Source organism: Peromyscus leucopus, chromosome 7, assembly GCF_004664715.2.
Source record: "Peromyscus leucopus breed LL Stock chromosome 7, UCI_PerLeu_2.1, whole genome shotgun sequence".
Lineage (NCBI taxonomy): Eukaryota > Metazoa > Chordata > Mammalia > Rodentia > Cricetidae > Peromyscus > Peromyscus leucopus.
This window is the reverse complement of record NC_051069.1, coordinates 71,084,832-71,103,825: the sequence shown is the minus strand read 5'-3', so window position 1 is coordinate 71,103,825 and position 18,994 is coordinate 71,084,832. Positions and strand designations below refer to the sequence as shown.

At 36.0% G+C, this 18,994-nt stretch overlaps 1 protein-coding gene across 1 annotated transcript in view; it reads right to left on the bottom strand.

Annotated features, from left to right (window-relative positions):
• Positions 1–18,994, bottom strand: part of Mei4 (meiotic double-stranded break formation protein 4) — a 134,228-nt gene that overhangs the window by 46,469 nt on the left and 68,765 nt on the right. Inside the window, exons 3-4 of the mRNA XM_037208232.1 lie at positions 18,850–18,914; positions 12,440–12,571 (exon numbers count right to left, since the gene is read on the bottom strand). Of these exons, the coding sequence (XP_037064127.1) occupies positions 12,440–12,571; positions 18,850–18,914 (197 nt within the window). The remainder of the gene's footprint in view (positions 1–12,439; positions 12,572–18,849; positions 18,915–18,994) is intronic.

Genomic DNA, 18,994 nt, shown 5'->3' with positions numbered 1-18,994 from the left:
GAAATAATATACAAAATTCCAAGATGAAAATTCAAATGTACACCATCATTAGAAAATGCTAAGAATAAATGTTAAAGAAATTGAGTTAAGTAATGAAGAGATAACTTGAGACAGAACAAATAAAGTGGTGAGGAACTAGGACAAATATAAATAATGGTAACTATAAGCCATAAAGGCTTTTCAATTAAAAAAGATAAGAGTTGTAGGAATTATACTCTCCAATGTAAAAGTAAGTAAGAATGCTGAATTAAGAATTAGAGTCAAAAAATTCTCAATACAAAATGGTAATCTCTAAAATCATATACACACATAAACAACAAAGTCAGACCCAGCAGGATGTATTTATATTTGTATACCCACGCACCATACATATATATCAGTTAGGTAGTAGGGGGCGGGTGGAAGATGTTGGAGTTGGGGGCATGGAAGGAGTTGGAAAAATGTACTTGAAAAAAGCTGAAGGGAGGAAAGGAAAGGGGGAAAATTATGTAAAATTCTATTTTAATTAAAAGCGTCTTATTTTTTTACATAGCAAAGTATATTTTATTTGTTTTCTAATTGAAATAGCTTTTTTATTTTTTAAAATATTAACAGATGGTCAGACCCACATATAGCAGTTTGCTTATTACTGCTATATAGCATTGATAATTTTAAAAAGTTACTAGCAATGTCTTGAAAATAATTTTTAATAATTAACAAAGTATTCTGCTTATTTTTATATTTATTTATATTGCAGGAACTGAGGGACAGAGTATACCATGATATTTGTGCAGACAGAGGTCAGAGGACAACTTGTAAAGGTTGGTTCTCTCTTTCCACCATATGGGGTTTGGGACATGAACTCAGTTCATCAAGCCTGATGACATGTTCCTCTCTGGGCCATCTTGCAAAGTAATCTGCATTTCTCAAGGACTAAGAATATGTATTTCATTTGTAATTTTTATTTTAGAATTGAACTAAGAATCTTAAAATGCAGATAATTTATTTCATTTCTAATTTTTAAAGGAAGTTGCTTAGAAGCACAATAAAAATATTAACTGTAACTACAAAACAAATCTATACAATTCTACTCCAACTTTAAAATAGTAATCTCAAGGTCATTTACTATAGAATCAAGGAGGTTTTCCACTTGAATGCTGGCACAAGTGTGGACTATTCCTTTACACTGTGTGAATATTTGTTGCTGTGATTGTGAAGTTGACTGGTCAATAGCTAGATAGAATAAAGTTAGGTGGAGTGCCAAGAAGAGAATGCTGGGAAGAAGGACAAAGTCTGAGGAGTCATGAGGGAGGCACAGGAGGAAACAGGAGATAAACATGTCATGCTGAAAGAAGGTACCGCCACATGGCAGAGGATAGATAAGAAATATGGGTTAATTTAAAATGTAAGAGTTAGCTAGTAACCAGCTTGAGCTATCAGCTGAGCATTTATAATTAATATTGAGTCTCTGTGTTGGTTATTTTGAAACTGGCAGGTAGGAATGAAAAGTCCACCTACACATAAGATTTAGGCATTAACATATAATGGAGGTGATATCACTAAATTGGTGTCATAGCAGTGTAAGAACTGATGGAGATATCAGGGAGTAAACCGTGCCTATGTATAAACTGAGTGTATAATGGGGAAAGCCTTACAAGCCAGGAAAAGAAGTGAGTGCTGCTAACCAATGCACACTGCATTCTGCATACCAGCACACTTCTGAGATACACCAAATGACTGAGCATATAACAGACCCAGAACAGATCCCTAGCAATATAAAAAACTGAGTGAACAAATTAACCTCCCAAATAGAATACTGAAGTATTAGGCACCTACTTTTTCTTTACAAACTCATGAAGACACAGTCCTAACATCGTTTTAAAAAAAAAGAACCACCTGGAAAACAAGGTCACCTTGGAGGGCCCACAATACTAAGAAAGACCAAATGACAATCTGTGTGAGACAGCATTCCAGCAGAGGACCACCTCTCTCATTCTTGACTTTCTCTTCACAGCCATCCTCACCTCTAGACACAAGGCAGACTGTTGACTGCAAGAGGAAGTTTTGTGTGTATTGAGGTGTCTACACAAGCTGAGCCATCAAACAGAATTATTAATACACAAAGAAAACTCAAGACTCAAAGAGCAAGTGACTGACTTCTTGCATGGTTTCACTTGGCTTCTCACGGTTGGGAAAAAATACATTTCTGATAATTTAGCAAAGTCACTAACTTGTCCTTAAAGCTTGGAAAGGTAGTTCATATATAAATTAAAGTTTAAACAGATTGTTTTACTCCTTGAGGATCATTAGTCACACTTCCTAGTACCATCTCTACCTCATGCTTTTTCTGAGAAGTGGGGGAGGACTGTTAAAGATATTGAATACCTTTTCCATTTTACAATATCACCAATACAATCTTTGCTTTATATTTTTCTCAAGATATCACAAAACTTGTGGCATATCATCACATATAGAAATTTTAAGAAATAATTATACTTTGATAAGTTCATCACATGGTTTAGAATGTGAACTAAATCCTTTCCAATTTACCGAGTTCTATACATTTATTTGTTTCTTGCTTGTAACCTCATCATCCTTTAATATAAGATTTCCATTTGTAACACAAACTTCTTTACTGATATCCAGAAATTGTGAGAACCTCAAGGTTATTTGAAAATGACTAAAAGGGTCTCAGACATTTCTCTGGAAAGCTCCTGCTACTTTTCCAAAGCTTTGACAAATATTTTAATGTGTGAGCCTTCAACGTAGACACAGACTGTCTTGCTTGAGGCAAAAAATATTTATGAATTACAAGTACAAATTTTAGCACATTCGTTGCGATCATGAACTCTAAAGAATTATCATCAATATGAATAAGAAGAAAAAGACAAATATAAACAGATTAATGTGTTCTTCTAAGAAGCAGTAGTTATTGGCATCTGCCCACCATAACCCTGGAGGCATTCTCCAAACAAAATGGTCACGAATACAGAGTTTTCAGAGAACCTATACTTGATGCTGGATGAGCCGTCCCTGTGAAAGTTTGTTTTAAATCCATGGGTATCTCATTGCCAAACTTACTTATCAGAGAGCTACTGCACAAGTCAGATTTGCTGGGTTCTACTGTATGTCATGAACGGTTTTCCTAAACTGAACCTTTCCATGGATTTCCTGGGGGCTCAGCAACAGCAGTCTGGAGAATACCTTTTATTCTAACCACTAGAGTCCTGTCCTCTACAGTATCATGATACCACCAGCTATTCAAATTAGTTTCCAAACATCTCTCTGTTTCTAGGAAGACACTACAAAAGAGGTAAAGCTTCTTTAAATGGTTAGCAGATTGCTTTCTGAATCCTAGCATTTGCTGTTGCTGTTATTAGAAGATTTTGAAATTCAATTTGATTAATGGATGTGGTAAACTCTCGAGCTATCTATTTCTTCCTGCAAAATATTTAGTAGACTGTATGTAAGAATTAGTCCACATATTCACTGAATGGCATTCAAAATTGACACTGGTAACTTTTAATTTGTTTTATCTTTCCCCCAGAAAGCAGCTTTTGGTTACTACTTTCTACTGTATTCACTCTTTTTTTTTTTTTTAATTTTTTTTTTTTTTTTGAGACAGTGTTTCTCTGTGTAGACTTGGCTGTCCTGAAACTAGCTGTATAGACCAGGCTGGCCTCAAACTCACCAGCCTCTGCCTCCCAGGTGCTGGGATTAAAGGTGTGCACCACTGGCATTTTTCACTCATTTTAATATCAGTGATATTTAGAAGGTCATTCCTTTTGTATATTTGAACTTAATTGCTCTCTTGCTTTTCTCATTTCCCACATTATGGATAGGATCTCTTCAGCATTATCAGAAGCCCCCAATGCTCTAATCTCCCATATGCTTTATGTGAACCTTGATAATTCTGAGTGTTTTATAATTTAGCTCATTTTTTTTTCTGACGAGCAACAAAACTTTAAATTTGTCCTGTGTGGTATGTAAATTCTCTCTCTCTCTCTCATGTGTGCATGCGTGCATGTGTGGGTGTGTGCATGGGTGCGTGGGTGCATGCGTGGGTACATGTGTGTGTGTGTGTTTTAAATTTCCAAAGGGTTACGGGTGAGTGTCTATATACTCTTCTGTCACTAATTACTTGTTAAATCCTGTAGTGATTAGAAAATAATCAAATACATAATTTCAGCTCTTTATATCTTGTTAAGGTCTGTTTGTGGTCCAGAACAAAATCTACCTCAGTACCTGTTTTTCACTCTTGAAAACAACTATTAATTCCCACTGCTGATTGATGAACTACTCCAGAAATGACACTAAGGTCGAGCTGGTAATAGCTTCATTAAGCTCCTCCATAGTATTTATTGATTTTCCATCTACTGTATTATTAATAACTAAGAAATAAATACCAAAATACTCAAGAACACCTAGAGACATATCCAATTTTACTGTAGTTTTACCAATTTTTGTTTTATGTGTTTTGCTTTATCATTAGTTTGCCAGGTGCTTATACTTTTAAGAATATGTCTTCTTGGTAAATATAATCATGTGTTGCTAGGAGTTAGGAAGAAAGCAACCCTTCTTGGAGGTAGCTGGCCAGGTCACAGCCCAAGGATGTCAGTGTGTGCTCACAAAATCAGTAGCCAGGAGAAGTATGTCTGAGTCTTATAGAAATTCTGCTTTTAGTTTTCTGAGTAATCTCCATATTTATTTCAATAGGGGTTGTATCAGTGTTAAAGTTAATGTGTCTTTTGCAATTAGGCACCTTACAACCATAGCCCCCAGGTATCCTGAACACATTTTAGTTGACATTACATTATCTCCATAGACCAAATATTATCGTATTCTAGATTTTATAGAACATTAGAAAAACAGTTTATTCTATTAGATTTATAATACTGTGGGGAAAATACCTGAGAAATCAATGCTAAGGAGATAGATTTATTTTACCACATGATTTCTGATATTTCTGCCCATGGTCAGCATGGCTTCTGCAGCAAGAAAGAAAGTTATGGAAGGAAGTACTTGGTGGAGTGAACTTGCTCATCTCATGGTCTGGAGAAGCAAAATGAAAGCCGACTTCTCTAACATGGTCCCTGTCCCATGCCCATTAAATTTGTCTTTGCGTGCTTTCGGTTGCTGTGACAAATTATGACCAAACCAGCTTGGGGAGGAGAGGGTTTATTTGACTTGCACATCCTGATCTCAGACCATCATGGAAGGGAATCAGGGAAAGCACTCCAGAAAGAAACTAGGAGGCCAGAACTCATTCAGGAACCATAGAGGAAGGCTCCTGCTGGGCTTCTCTGTGGCTTACTCAGCCACACATTCCAGGGTCATGACTCAAGAGTTGCTTGGTTCATAGTGGGTTGGGCCCTCCCACATCAATCAGAAAATGCCCTACAGACCTGTCCAATTGAAACTCTCTCTTTCCTGGGGTCTCTAGCTTGTAAGTTTAGATGATAAAAACTACCAGCACAAAACTATAAATACACAAATAGTTAACGTATTTATCAGGACAGAACCCTAAAGAGTCAATTGCCCCTCAAGGCTCATTGTTTCAATAGCATCACAATTAGGAGCAAACTGTCAGTTTTGTGAGAGACACTGAAGAAGCAAACCATAACCTAGCCTACCATATTTACCAGATACCAAGCACTTCCTTAGCTCTTCCTTCAAAACCCCCCAGGTTGAAAAAGCTTCATTCTGTAGTAGTAGCTGGTTATCATCAGAGAAATCCAGAAATCCATTGCTGCTTCACACGCACGCACGCACGCACGCACGCACGCACGCATGCACGCACGCACGCACTCACTCACTCACTCACACATGCACACAAATAATAATAATGATGATAATAATACTAAAAATTTAAAATGTAGAGGTGGTCATGGATTAGAGACACAGCAGTGTGACACGGAGGAGTTAGAATAAGATGCAGTAGCATGAAAATTATGTAAATACAGTACTCACATATAAAATTCTGGAAAAAAAAATAGAAAAATAAAGTAAAATCTAGTCTGTAAGCACTGAACAATCCAGAGAACTTTCAACTCCTTTGATCATTGAACTGACAGATGAACCTTTTTGTCAATGAAAAAGAGTTTTAAAAAGTCTTTCAGGAAATGGAGAGGTTTTTATGTTAATTCTGAATTTTGAGAAATCTTGAACCTTGTTCTCTACCCATACACAAGGAATACTGGAAAGGGAAAAATGCACATGTGTGATAAATCAGGACTTGTTATCAGGAATTTCTCACAGGTCCTTTTAAATAAAACAAAATGAAAACAGAAAAGCTCATGCCAAGTCCCTCTAATCCTTATTTTGTCTACTTGAGCACATTGATACAAATTCTGCTCTACATGATAGATTGACTGATGGCTGACTAAACCAAGGCTCTTCGATCTGCAATATCATTTAAAGAGTAATAATTTTGGAAGAGTACAGTTTCTCTCTCATATGAAATAGGCCAGCTGTTCCTTGCTCAGATTTATAGCTATGATTATTTTTTCTCAGTGTCTCATATTAAAAATACTTATTTTGTTGATATAGTTTACCCTGATGTAGAAAATTAGTTAGTTTTATATTTGGTATACCTATGTATATATGAACATGCCATATTCAGAATACTGCATGACTGCTTTTATTAATGAATTGCTTAGCCTTTATTTAAATTAACAAGAAAACAGATATCTAAAAGGAATAAACAGCACATAGCTTTTGAGATTGTTTCCTACTATGTTTTTATTCTGAATTTTAAATCTGTCATCGTGTAAAAATTTTATGTACTTTGTAAACACTAGGTCTCTGAACTATTTAATATGAATATGAATATGCTATTCAGAATTCAGATCTCATCCATCCTTATCAATGTTCCAAATGTACTTTTCATTTTAATAGTTTGGCTACTGTTCCCAAAAACATGCTGAGTAGAAGGCAGTGTGAACTGGATCTAAGAAGAAAAACATTTCTGGAAAAACGCAATTAAATTTGGATTTTCATCTTCAATCAATATACTTCTGATATGCAAGGAGAATTTTTCTCTTCAGTATCAAATATTTATAAGGCAAAGTCATGGGTGTTCACTCATAAAACATGCAAATTTAAACAGTAATATTTCTCGTGTATTCAGATTCTACAAAATTTTAAAGACAGTTTTTAATCATGTGTACACTGGAAGAGTATGAGACATGTACAATGGTTTTGTATCTATAATTTTGCAGCTGACACATGTAAGTATTTTTCTTCCTTGGATATTTCCTCCTCCCTTTTCACTCAATATAATTCTTTCATAATCTATGAACAAAGGGATAGGGCCCATCATTGTAAAGAGGCATGGCAACAAGCAGGCAAGATCACGTAGCTGAGAGCTCACATCTTCAAATGTAAGCACAAAGAAGATCAAACTAGAGGTGTGAGGCTTTAAACTCTCCAAGACTGCCCAGGTGACATACTTCCTCCAGCAAGGGCACACTACCCAAACCTACCCACACAGCACCACCAATTGGTGACTAAAATTGTTCATTCATACTGGAGCCTATGGGGGATGTTTACCATCTAAACTATTACAAAGATACAATTAACATTCACGTATAAGATTTTTAAATGTAAACATAATTATTGAATTGTGAGGCCAAATGGTGGTTTAAGAGAATGCTTAACTTTCTGAGAGACTGTGTGCCTTTGTTACATTCCCAATAACAATTTATAAATTCAGGTTGATAACCACATTTCAATATATAATATTGTTAGTCTTTTTAGATTTAAAAATTCTATCCAGTGTATCTTCCTGTTCGTGTGAATTATTCATGTTCTTTCTGATCACTAATATAGCAACTTTTATAAATGATCTATTCAAATATTTTCCCCATTATCATACTGAGCACTGTTCCAATCTTTCCCAATGAAATTGTCTCAAAGTATAAAATCAATTGGCTGCATGTATGAGGAATTATTAACAGACTGTTAGCCATAGAAAACGATTTTGGATTTTTTATCTTCATGGCCATGTTGACTATAAATGATATTGTAGCCATATTATTCCAGAAGTACAGCAGCCCAACTTGCTAAATGGAAATGATAAAAAAAAATATTCTATATTTTCAGGGCTAATTATAACCATAGAAGCAGCATACTAAAAGAACAGGTTATGTTTATAATATATACATATGTATACATGTAAGCATATGAATGCATATACATGCAATAAGAATTAGTGAAAAAAGAGGCCATTAATATGAAGGAGAGCAAGGGTATATGAGAGGGTTTGGAGGGAGGATATGAAAAGAAGAAATGTTGCAATTACATTAATCTCACAAAAACTAAAAAAAAAAAAGTTCCATGTTTCCAGCCTGGGAAAATAATCATTCACTTTTTACCATGGGGAATGGTAACTGTAATTTTTTCACAAGACAAATCTTAACATATACAGACAATATTCTTCAACTTTTTTTATCATGCATGAAGGATAAATTTTGCCAATAGTCTTTTCCACATACTCAGAAATAGAATTTGTTATAACTTTTTAAAATATGGTGATTACATTGTTTTATTCCTGGGGTCGATTCTGCTTGGTTACTTAGTATTATTATTTTCATACATTGCTTGATTCCATTTCCTAATATTTAGTGTAGCTTCTCATTCTATGAGAATATCATGAGAGGTATCAACATAAGGCTTTGGTATTTGTTGTTAGTGGTTTTTTTTTTTTTCTAGTTTTGATAGGTAACAGTGGGCTTCTAAATTGAGTTCAGACAAGTTTTTTATCCTCTAGAGCAGTAGTTCTCAACCTTCCTTGTGCTATGACTCTTTAATACAGTTCCTCATGTTGTGGTGAACCCTAATTATAAAATTATTTCATTGCTACTTCAAAATCATAATTTTTCTAGTTATAAACAGTAATGTAAATATCTAATATGCAGAATATCTGATATGCAATCCCAATGGGGTCATGACCCACAGGTTGAGTAACAATGTTCTAGAGTTTGTGCAAGCATAGTATCATTTGATCCTGAACTTTTACTTGAGAAATTGATTACAATTGTAAATGTAACTTCTCTAGTTAACAGAAGATAACTTTACCTTCTACTTCTTCTTCAGTTCATTTAGGAAATTAGCAACTAAGGAATATGTACTTAATATAACTTATGGAGCTTACTTAATATAACTTATGGAGCTTACTGGTAAGGATTCCTTTCATTTTTATATTTACTTAGGCTTTGATTACTTTATTCATAGATATACTGCTATCAATATTATTTTTGAAATCTCCCATTTTCTTATTGCTATTCTCATATTCTTCAAGATATTTAATAGATTTGAAATAGAAGTTGTTAAACTATCGTAACACATTTATAATAACTACCAATGTCATTATCTTCCATCACTTTTTTTCATTTTGTTTTATGTGTATGGACATTTAGCATGTATGCTTTTACATCATGTATGTACAGTGCCCTAAAACAGCAGAAGAGGATGTTGCATAACTTCAGATTTTCTGCCTGATGTGAGCTGCCTTATAGGTACTAGGAACTGAACCAGGGTCCCCTGGAAGAGCACATGGTGCTTTTAGCCACTAAGCCCTCTTTCCAGCCCCATTTTGGGTTTTATTTCTTCTAACTCATTTTTCTTTCGTAAAGGTTAAAGGTTATACATCCTTTTTTTTAACATGTCTGGAGAGAAGACATTAATAAATGTTACTTTATTTTTCCAGTGTTGTCTAGCAGACAGGTATCCAACTGCAAATCAGTTAAGACCTTTGGAAAGATTGTCTCCTACATTTATGTTACTTCAATGCTTCCTCAAGTTCAGCACATCCAAACACAATTTCTCTGTCCACACAAAAGCATTTTTCCACAGTAGCCTATTTCAGTGACATTTCTACATCTCTTAATTGGGCATTTATTGTTTTTGTTTTTGTTAGTTTTAATCTCTCCACATTAACTTTCCTTTAGAATCTGTTGGTATATACAATGAATTCAGGGCTGGGAACAAGTGACTTCGTGTATCTGAGATCTTCAATGTCCCTTTGCATTCCAACTGGCTTCCCATATGTAAGCTTTTCAACTGTGTATTATTACTGTTCATTCTCTAAGAGTATGGCACTGACTCTCTGAGCCCTAGATGTGATGGACCCCATGATCTAAAGTTATCATTCATTGCTTTATCTCCTTTTCACAGTTTAAAATAAGTGAAGAATGCACATAACAATATCTTTTATCTTTTTTGTTTATGTTATTACTTGTATTAAAAGAAACTGTTCAATTGAAAGTAAGTTATATAGTGAGCTAGATCTTACATAAGGCTCACATGGTCTGCTTCTGTATACTATGCTGACACATAACATTCTGAACCCCAAAGAAGATCCAGCACTGATGGATTCAGTACACAGTTTCCTGGTCATGACAGCAAAAATAGTCACCCATGCCCTTGATAGTCTAATTCTGCAGTATGGTAAAGGTTTAATTCATGAAAGTACAGCCCAGAGTCTCATACTTCAGCCCACTTCCAAATATCCATAGCTGCTCATTAATTCCTTTGTTTAAATTGGCTGCACTGCATTCTGCTATTTGCCATTAGAAATGCTGACTTATAGTTTCTTTGTCTTTGATCAATACTAATATTTGGAAGGGTTGTCAAAAGGATTGATTAGGACAGCACAAGTGAAGCATTTACCACAAATGCCTGCAAACAATTCATTATTGTTTGCAGTCTTATTTTGTTTTTTTCTTCTTCTATTATTTAAATTCACTTTCTTCCCTTCAGCCTTCTTTCCCTCCCTCCTTCATATGTGTTTTAAACCACATGAGTTTATGTGTACCAAGTGCAATCCAATACCCCTCGAGGCCAGAAGAGGCCACTGAAATTGCTGGAACTGGCAGCTATGAGATGCCAGATATGGATGCTTGAACTTGGACCTGGGTCCTCTGCAAGAACAGTACGTGGTCTTAACTATTAACCCATCTCTCCAACCCCCTTTTTGTTTTCTTAAAGTAGCATAATAGAACACTTAAGTGTAAATTATGGCTTTTGCAGATGTCCTTCTGAAGTCATGGTCAAGTGTCTTACTGACTTAAGGCTGGGTACCTTAAGGTTTGGTTCCATATCTATGATGCTACTTCAAAATTAAACTAAACTACAAAGATGAAATTTTGACTTCTCAACTTGTTATTATGCTCCAGATAAATAATTCAATTCAATTAAACTTATTTCCCACAGTGTTCCCTGTTAAATGCCAAACCCATCTTGTTTCCTCAGAAACCCTGGGAAACCTCTTCTTACAAGTAACAGTCTAGTTCCTTTGCATTCTGCTACTCTCTGCTGATTCCACTCAAATCTGTTTTTTTTGTTTTTTTTTTTTTTTAAGTTGTTCCTTTTACAAGAAGTGCTTTGGGAGCTTGTAAACTCCTGTGACTAGTTCTTTGACCTTGGAACTTCTACAAAGAGCACCATGCATTTATTTCAACATTTTGTTATTTTTACAGTAATCAGCTTGACTTATTTATTTCTCTTTTAGATTTGTGACAGTAACTTTATAAATTTATCTCTCAGAATCACCTAAACAATGCTTACTAGATGATATGCTGTGTCATCCACTGAACAAGACTAGAAGAATAGTTTTAAGATCATCCCATTAAACATAGAGAAGTCAGAGGAAAATAGGTAACCCAAAAGCACTTTAAACTCCAAGGTATATTTGAATTATTAAATTTACATTACTTTTACATAAATTTGCCAACTTCCTTCTGATTTCTTTTTAACTGTGTTCCTGATTTCTACAATAGAGATGGTAAATAACATAGGGTAAACACATGCAATATCAATGATCAACATCAGAATCTGGGAATGGCTTCTATTCCTTCCACATGTTTGACAGAGGTAACATGTAACACTTTGTACAAATGAAAGGGCTGGAGGCACTGGCGTTAAGTCTAGGCTGCACTGTGGAAATACCAGGCATGCTTTTGCAATATTGGTGCCAACTATCCTCCTTCAGAGACCTCTGTTTAATTGAATTGTGTGTGACTTGGCAACAGGATATTTAAAATTCAACTGGAAAATTCTCTCAGGCAATACGGTAGAAGAACCATTCTCTATTCAGTATCCTCAGGTCCACCTTATTTTCCCCTAACTATTTCACTTTATTTTACCACTGGGAATATTTAAGTCTGTTCATCTAAACATTCCTCTGCTAAGAACAATAGAACATTGGTACATGTGTGTCAGTAAGGAGGACAAAATGGATTTATTAAACAACAACAATAACAAAACCTCTACTGGCTGAAGTACCCTTGTGTAATTTCAGTAGGCAGGAATATTCACATGTATTAGAGATAATGCAACAAGTGAAATAGTACCAAGTCAATAAATCAATACAGGGAGAAGAAGAGAGAGAGAACAAAGCCAAAAGCTGATAGTTGTGTTGAACTCAAGTTAATGAGTTACAGCTTCAAGTTACATGTACCTGATTGATGGCTCCCAGGTCATCCACAAAGCTGTTCACTTCAGAGAGTAGTAGCAATATAATAGACTTCCTCAACAAGCTGCAACTTCCTAGGGTCACGAGACTCTGAGAGACATAATGCTGCACCTGGAACTACAAAAGAAAATGAGTGAGATTCTATTTCCATCATATTGGCATATTTAGTGCACAGCTTCTAAGGCTTATTATTTCTAAGGTAGATGCTGAACAGTGTAGGGAGCCACCATTCAAAGATGGCGCTGGCCTCCTGGTAGCCTAGTTGTAAACAACTCCATATATGGCTATGCTTTCGGGACTCCGTGTCCTGTGACCTGTGCATGCACGGGTATGGTAATCAACCTTATATCCTCAGCCTATCCCGTGGCTCCTCGTGCTTGCATTCTGGCGGGACCCAATCACAGTACGGCACGTTTGCCTGATTCCCTATATAAGCAGCTGCAGTTTAGTCCTCGGGGCCCCTCACCTCCCGCTCTCCCTTAACCAAGAGGTGCTCCAATAAAGTGTGATCTGAGAAGAATCCTCGAGTGGTGGTCGTTCTTCCTCGCTGGCCGAGGAGCTCGCCACAGAACAGAGTACAAGATGTTAGTCCTGAGAAAAACTGTGAAAATAATTTTTTTGTTGTTTTTTTTTTGTTGTTGCTTGTTTTTTTTTTTGTTTGTTTTGTTTTTGTTTTTGTTTTTTGAGACAGGGTTTCCCTGTGTAGCTTTGCGCCTTTCCTGGGACTCACTTGGTAGCCCAGGCTGGCCTCGAACTCACAGAGATCCGCCTGGCTCTGCCTCCCGAGTGCTGGGATTAAAGGCGTGCGCCGCCACCACCGCCCGGCGAAAATAATTTTTATAAAATAGGTACTGTGACTTTCTGTAGCAGTCAGAAGTTTTAAATGCATGACAGGGTGCTAAAATGGAAGAAGTTGAACTGTCAGAAAGAATGAATGTACAATAGGGGAGTAAGGAAAGTAATAAAATGGTTTTGTAAGTCCTGACATGATAGAAGACAGGTAGACAGACATACAAAGTAGATTTAAAAGGTGATGAGCGAACTTTGAAGTAGATGAGAACTTAAGGGTCTTCTATGTGTCCCACTTCCACAGTGGAAGAGGACAGGGTAGAGCATTTCTCTGTTTTCGAGGAGTCAGGCTTTATAGGTTGGGAGGAAAAAGCACATTGACAATCTGAGTTCCTCTTTGTTAGTTATTTTAATTATTTATTTCAATTTTATTTATTTATTCATTCATTTATTTATTGCACATGTACATGTTTGCATGTCTATGTGTATGTGTGTGTAAGAGTATCAAAATGTACAAGCATAGGTCAGTGGAAAACTTGTGAGAGTTGGTTTCCTCTTTGCATGTGTGTATCCCAAGGATTAAACTTAGGTCATTTGGCTCACTGGCAAGCTTTTATCCACTCAACTATCCCGCCAAACCATCATCATTAAGAAAAGTTTAAATGCCAAGAGGATACAACACATCACATATTATTAAGAATAAAGTCATGTGATAAAAAATCAGACTATGATATGTAAAACTCATGAGAAGGGTTTCATGTATATGACCTTTAAAGTAGCCAAAAGAAAAGAGACTTAAGATAGAAATCATCGTGTACATTCACTGTTCTCCACAAGCTTCAATTACACCAGAGACATCAATTTCAGTGCTATGTATGCAAGGTGAAATGGTGAAATGTTACACTGTATCTTTTTGGATGAATATTTATCTACAGATATATTTCTGATTGATAATTTAATAGTAAATATTCTTTTAGGACATTCACAGTGGCAATAATAATGAGCTCTGTAAAGATTACAGAGCTAATGAAAATATTTACTATAACTCTAGAATATATAATTTATATTTCACAGTAGCCTAAGCTAACCTAATTATGGAACTACGCTATCCCAGGGACACTTAGATATTTCCTTATCATTGTTTATTAACAATAGAATTGGTTTAGATTCAGATTGCTCATTAAAATGTAGTACTATTGGTAAGCTTAAAATGTTTACAGCATTTTCATTTTTGTAGTTAAAGAAAAGCATGACCTTATCTGAACGCTATGAGATTTCAGATGGTTATTTAATTTTAACTGGTGCTTCAATTTTGTGTGGACCTTTCTCTACATTTTAATTCTTTAGTCAGTAAGTTCAAAAGGAGAAAAAAATGACATAAAATGAAGGGGACTTTGGAGTCGTAGTAAAATGGTGATGCCAGGAATGAGGCTACGTTAGAGAGTCTCCCACCTGAACCAAATCTTAGCTTGGCTGTTTCCGATCTTAAACTAGCACTCACTATATAGACTTTGTGTCACAGTTTCCCCACATGCAAACCAACTGTGAAGGTAACTACATACTACAAGTGTTAAGCACATTAAGTTAAGACAGTAAAAATGCTGAGCTTAGTGTCAGATACCTAATAAGGTACTCAATAAGCATCACAATGCTATAATTCATAATGATAATATAAAAGCATTGATGGGTATATGCTATAAATTTAATTTACTAGCCACTGAAAAGTTAAATGCTACAAATAAACTTTATTATGGAATGAATGTAATCCAGGTAGAGAATGATGCTGAGAATTTCAAAATAAAGACCTCGTCGATAGTATAGAAAAGAACTACTATCCTGACTAAATTTCACAAGGTAAAAAAGGTTATATAACTCTTAGTTCAGTTTACAATTCTGTAAATGTTATTTTTAAATGACCTCTATGTATCCAAAGTTATAATCGAAGCTTCTCTTTCTTTGATATATAATGGAACCTCTTAGGAAGACTGATATAGAGGTCGGAATTATCAACAATATATTTTAGCTAACTATGAAACAAAGAAAACCCTAGCTCAACACTCAAATCAACCTTTCTTTTCCTATTGAAACTTCCTTTATTTCAGGAACCTAAAGAGCTAGAAACAATCTTTTCCCAAATGCCTATGAAGTGAGGATGAGCTGAGGTCTGCTGATGCGATGAGCTCACTGAGCCCCTGAATTAAAAGTGTATTACAGAAGAACAGACCAGAAGTCGGTGCTGAGTGTGCATTTTGTTGACAAGGATCTGTCTCAGCGGCCACTGAGAATCTAGCTAATTGTGCAGGTTTTTAATCATCGCAGAAGCAGCAATGTCCTTTGTGATCCTATGGGCATACCAGGCTTTTTATTTTGGGCCACCAACAAGCTCCCAAATTATGACATGATGATTTCTTATTAGTTATGAATGCTCAGCCTAGCTTGGGCTCATTTCTGACTAGCTCTTTTAACTTAAATTCACCTGCTTCTCTTTACCTATCTATTGCTTCAGGGATTTTTACCTTTCTTTCCTTCTGTGTATCATACTTTCACTGCCTCTCATGTCTGGCTGCCTGGTGGCTGCTGGCTTCTTGGCCCTGGTGTGTCCCTTTCTATCTCCCTTGTTCTCCCCTCTTTCCTTTTTCTCTCATTCCTCTTGCCTTTTCCTAGATTCCTCCTATTTATCCTCCCTGTCTTCCAGCCCTGCCTAGCTTTTGTCTGCCTAGCTATTGGCCGTTCAGTTTTTTACTAGACCAATCAGGTGCCATAGGCAGGCAAGGTGAAACAAATGTAACACGTTTTCATAATTAAACAAATGCAGCACAAACAAATGTAACACATCTTGACATAGTTAAATATTCCACAACACTATGGGTTAGAGAGTTCTTCCTTAAAACTCACTCTTCACAAAGTGCTTCATGATGCATGTTCATCTGGGGGATTCATGGGGCACATTGACACAGTAAAGGCTTGGAATATGGAGGGCAGAAAGTCCTACCACATGCCAAATTACTTGTCTACGTGAGCTACATAAAAGATGGAAAGTTCTTAGAGCAGCAGTGGATGCTTAACTTAATCTAGGTGCATTGGGTTACATAGTGTTATTGTGCAGAGGTAGCCTTTCCTGGAAGGGGCAACACTAACTTACACTTTGTAGGCACATGGTGATTCTAATACACAGGGAAAGTGAAGCAGTTAGTTAACAAGAGCATACTTTTTTCTCTACTGTTTAAATCTCTGTCAGTCTGTTGTCTCTTAGCCACTAGTTTACAAGAATTGCAATCTTCAAATAATTCCACAGGACACCATAGTGATGTATTATACTGATGGTATTCTGATGGTAAAAAGCATGTATTCTGAAGGCTCTAGAAAAACATGAGTGTTCCAGAAAGTAGGAAATAAGTCTCAGAGTTTGAGTACATGAGAAGAACACATGCTTGTTTTAGGATAAAACATGTTGCTCCACTATGCATTTCTTATAATTAAAGATGAAATGTTTGAAAGGCCTTTTTGAGTAACTAAGGCAAAATATACCCATTTGGTTTATAACCTAGACACATATATTGAGTAAATTCCAAGGCTTTAAATTTTGAGAAACAAGTGAAAAAATGAGAAAAACAAGTAGGTCTGATACTTGGATCTGTGAGCTATCTGTAAGACCCAATGTGTTTGTATTACATGGACCCTGTAGCCCATCCTAAAAATATCACATCCTAAAAATAAGGGACCTGGCATCGAGGACAACATTATACTGTGACAAGTAATTATGACTCTATAGAAAGTAAAACAAAGCTCTTTGCTCATGCTATCTGGCCCTGCTTGATCCTAGGACATTACCTGATTATATTCTGCTCAGTATGAACCTGAGTATTAACTAAAATCAAGTATCCCATCATTAAATAACCATCAAGCAGACAAACTATACACAAAACTGGAAACTCTAGAATTTACTGTGTAGCCCATATTGGTCTCGAACTCATGGAGAGCCTCTTGCTTTAGCTTCTGAAGTATTAACATTAAAAGCATGAGCCAATTACAACCAGCTCCAACCCTACTTTTAAATGAAACTCTGATTTGTCATGCCAGAACTGACAATAGAGTAGGAAAAAAAAGTCCAGAGAATGAATGGCTGAGACTATCTCCCACTTGTAGTAAACCAGAATGAACAAGGCGCCTCGCAGCCTCTGGTGCTTTCAAAGAACAAGTAGTCTGAATCTATGAAGTAGAACTGATACATTTCTCAAAGATACTAAAACATGAGCAATAAAGTGAAGGTAAATGTTCCCTAATCAATTGTATCATACCAATTATGTCCAAAGGTACTCGTATAAAAATATAAAAATATAGAAAAATACATATACTGCAATATGTTATTTTGCTTTGGAAAAAGTCATTTTCATATTTTAGTGTAAAAGTTTCTGCCACAATTAATTGCACAAACCAATGTGAGATAATTATTTACATTAACATTTTCTATAAGGGAGGAAGCTACTCAGGAAAACCCCATGTTTCTAAAGAATAGGAAAAATATTAAAGATTAATAGCAAAAATTAAATAGTCATATGATTTCAAGGTGATTTATGATAAATACTGAAAGAATGTGGTCTGTGCGCCAGGATGACTAAGTTAGTCCTACTACTTATGGAAGACAAGATGCTTACAAAAGCTATCACAATTCAATCCACTTTCATCCTGATATGAAAAGTGTACAAATTTAGAAGACATGAATGTTATGTTTATCTAATTAACCAGAGTAAACAGAATTTAAGAACTGAGTACTGGATTTAAATTAGAACTACTGAAGTCAGACTGATAGTTAACAAACATTTAAAATATTTTTTATTAAATTCATTTATGTGTACGCATACATGTGTATGTGAATGAATACAATATTTGTATAGGTGCCTGCAGAGGCCAGAAGACAGTATCAGATCCCCTGGAGCTGGATGGAGTTCCTGAAGTTGTGAGCCATCTGACATGGGCTCTGGGCATTCAATTTCAGTCCTCTGGAACAGAAAGAGCTCTTTTCTTTACCGCTGAACACCTTCTGGTCCCAAAGTGCTAGTTTAGATGTTATACTGATTAACATCATGCAAAGTAAACTCTTTAACTATTGTACATACCTTATCTACTGAATAGAACATCTACATCAGAGAAGAATCTAGAGATTATTATAGAACCTCAGGGACCTGGGATATATTAAAGTACATCCCCCACAAATGTGTAAGCCTTGCATTGGCTAGTCAGAAGCTGCATCTCTATGTTAGCTAAGAGGACGACCATTCTGTTGCAGTATTTCCAGACTTCTGTAATCTATATTTTCTTGGAAGGTTTGATTTTTGTTTTTAAAATGGTGTGTGTGTGTGTGTGTGTGTGTGTGTGTGTGTGTGTGTGTGCATTGCCTGCAGAGGTTAGAAGGGAAGGCCACACTTAATGAAACCAGAGCTACAAGGAGTTGTGAACTGCCTGATGTGGGCCCATGGGTGGAGGGAACTAAACTCTGATTCTCTGCAAAGGCAGTATGCACTTCTAACTGCTGAGTCGTCTCTCTAGGCCCTGATGTAATGTATTTTAACAGCAAGATTTCTTAGATCCAGCATTGTGCATATTACCTGTGAACGATGGACAGCGATGCCCACATACTCACATGCAACCTGTGGCTCATGCTGCAGGACAGCTAGAACACAACCCAACACAAACGCACAAACTTCTTGAAATAGATTGTAGGACTAATTTTAAATTATGTTATGTGTATGC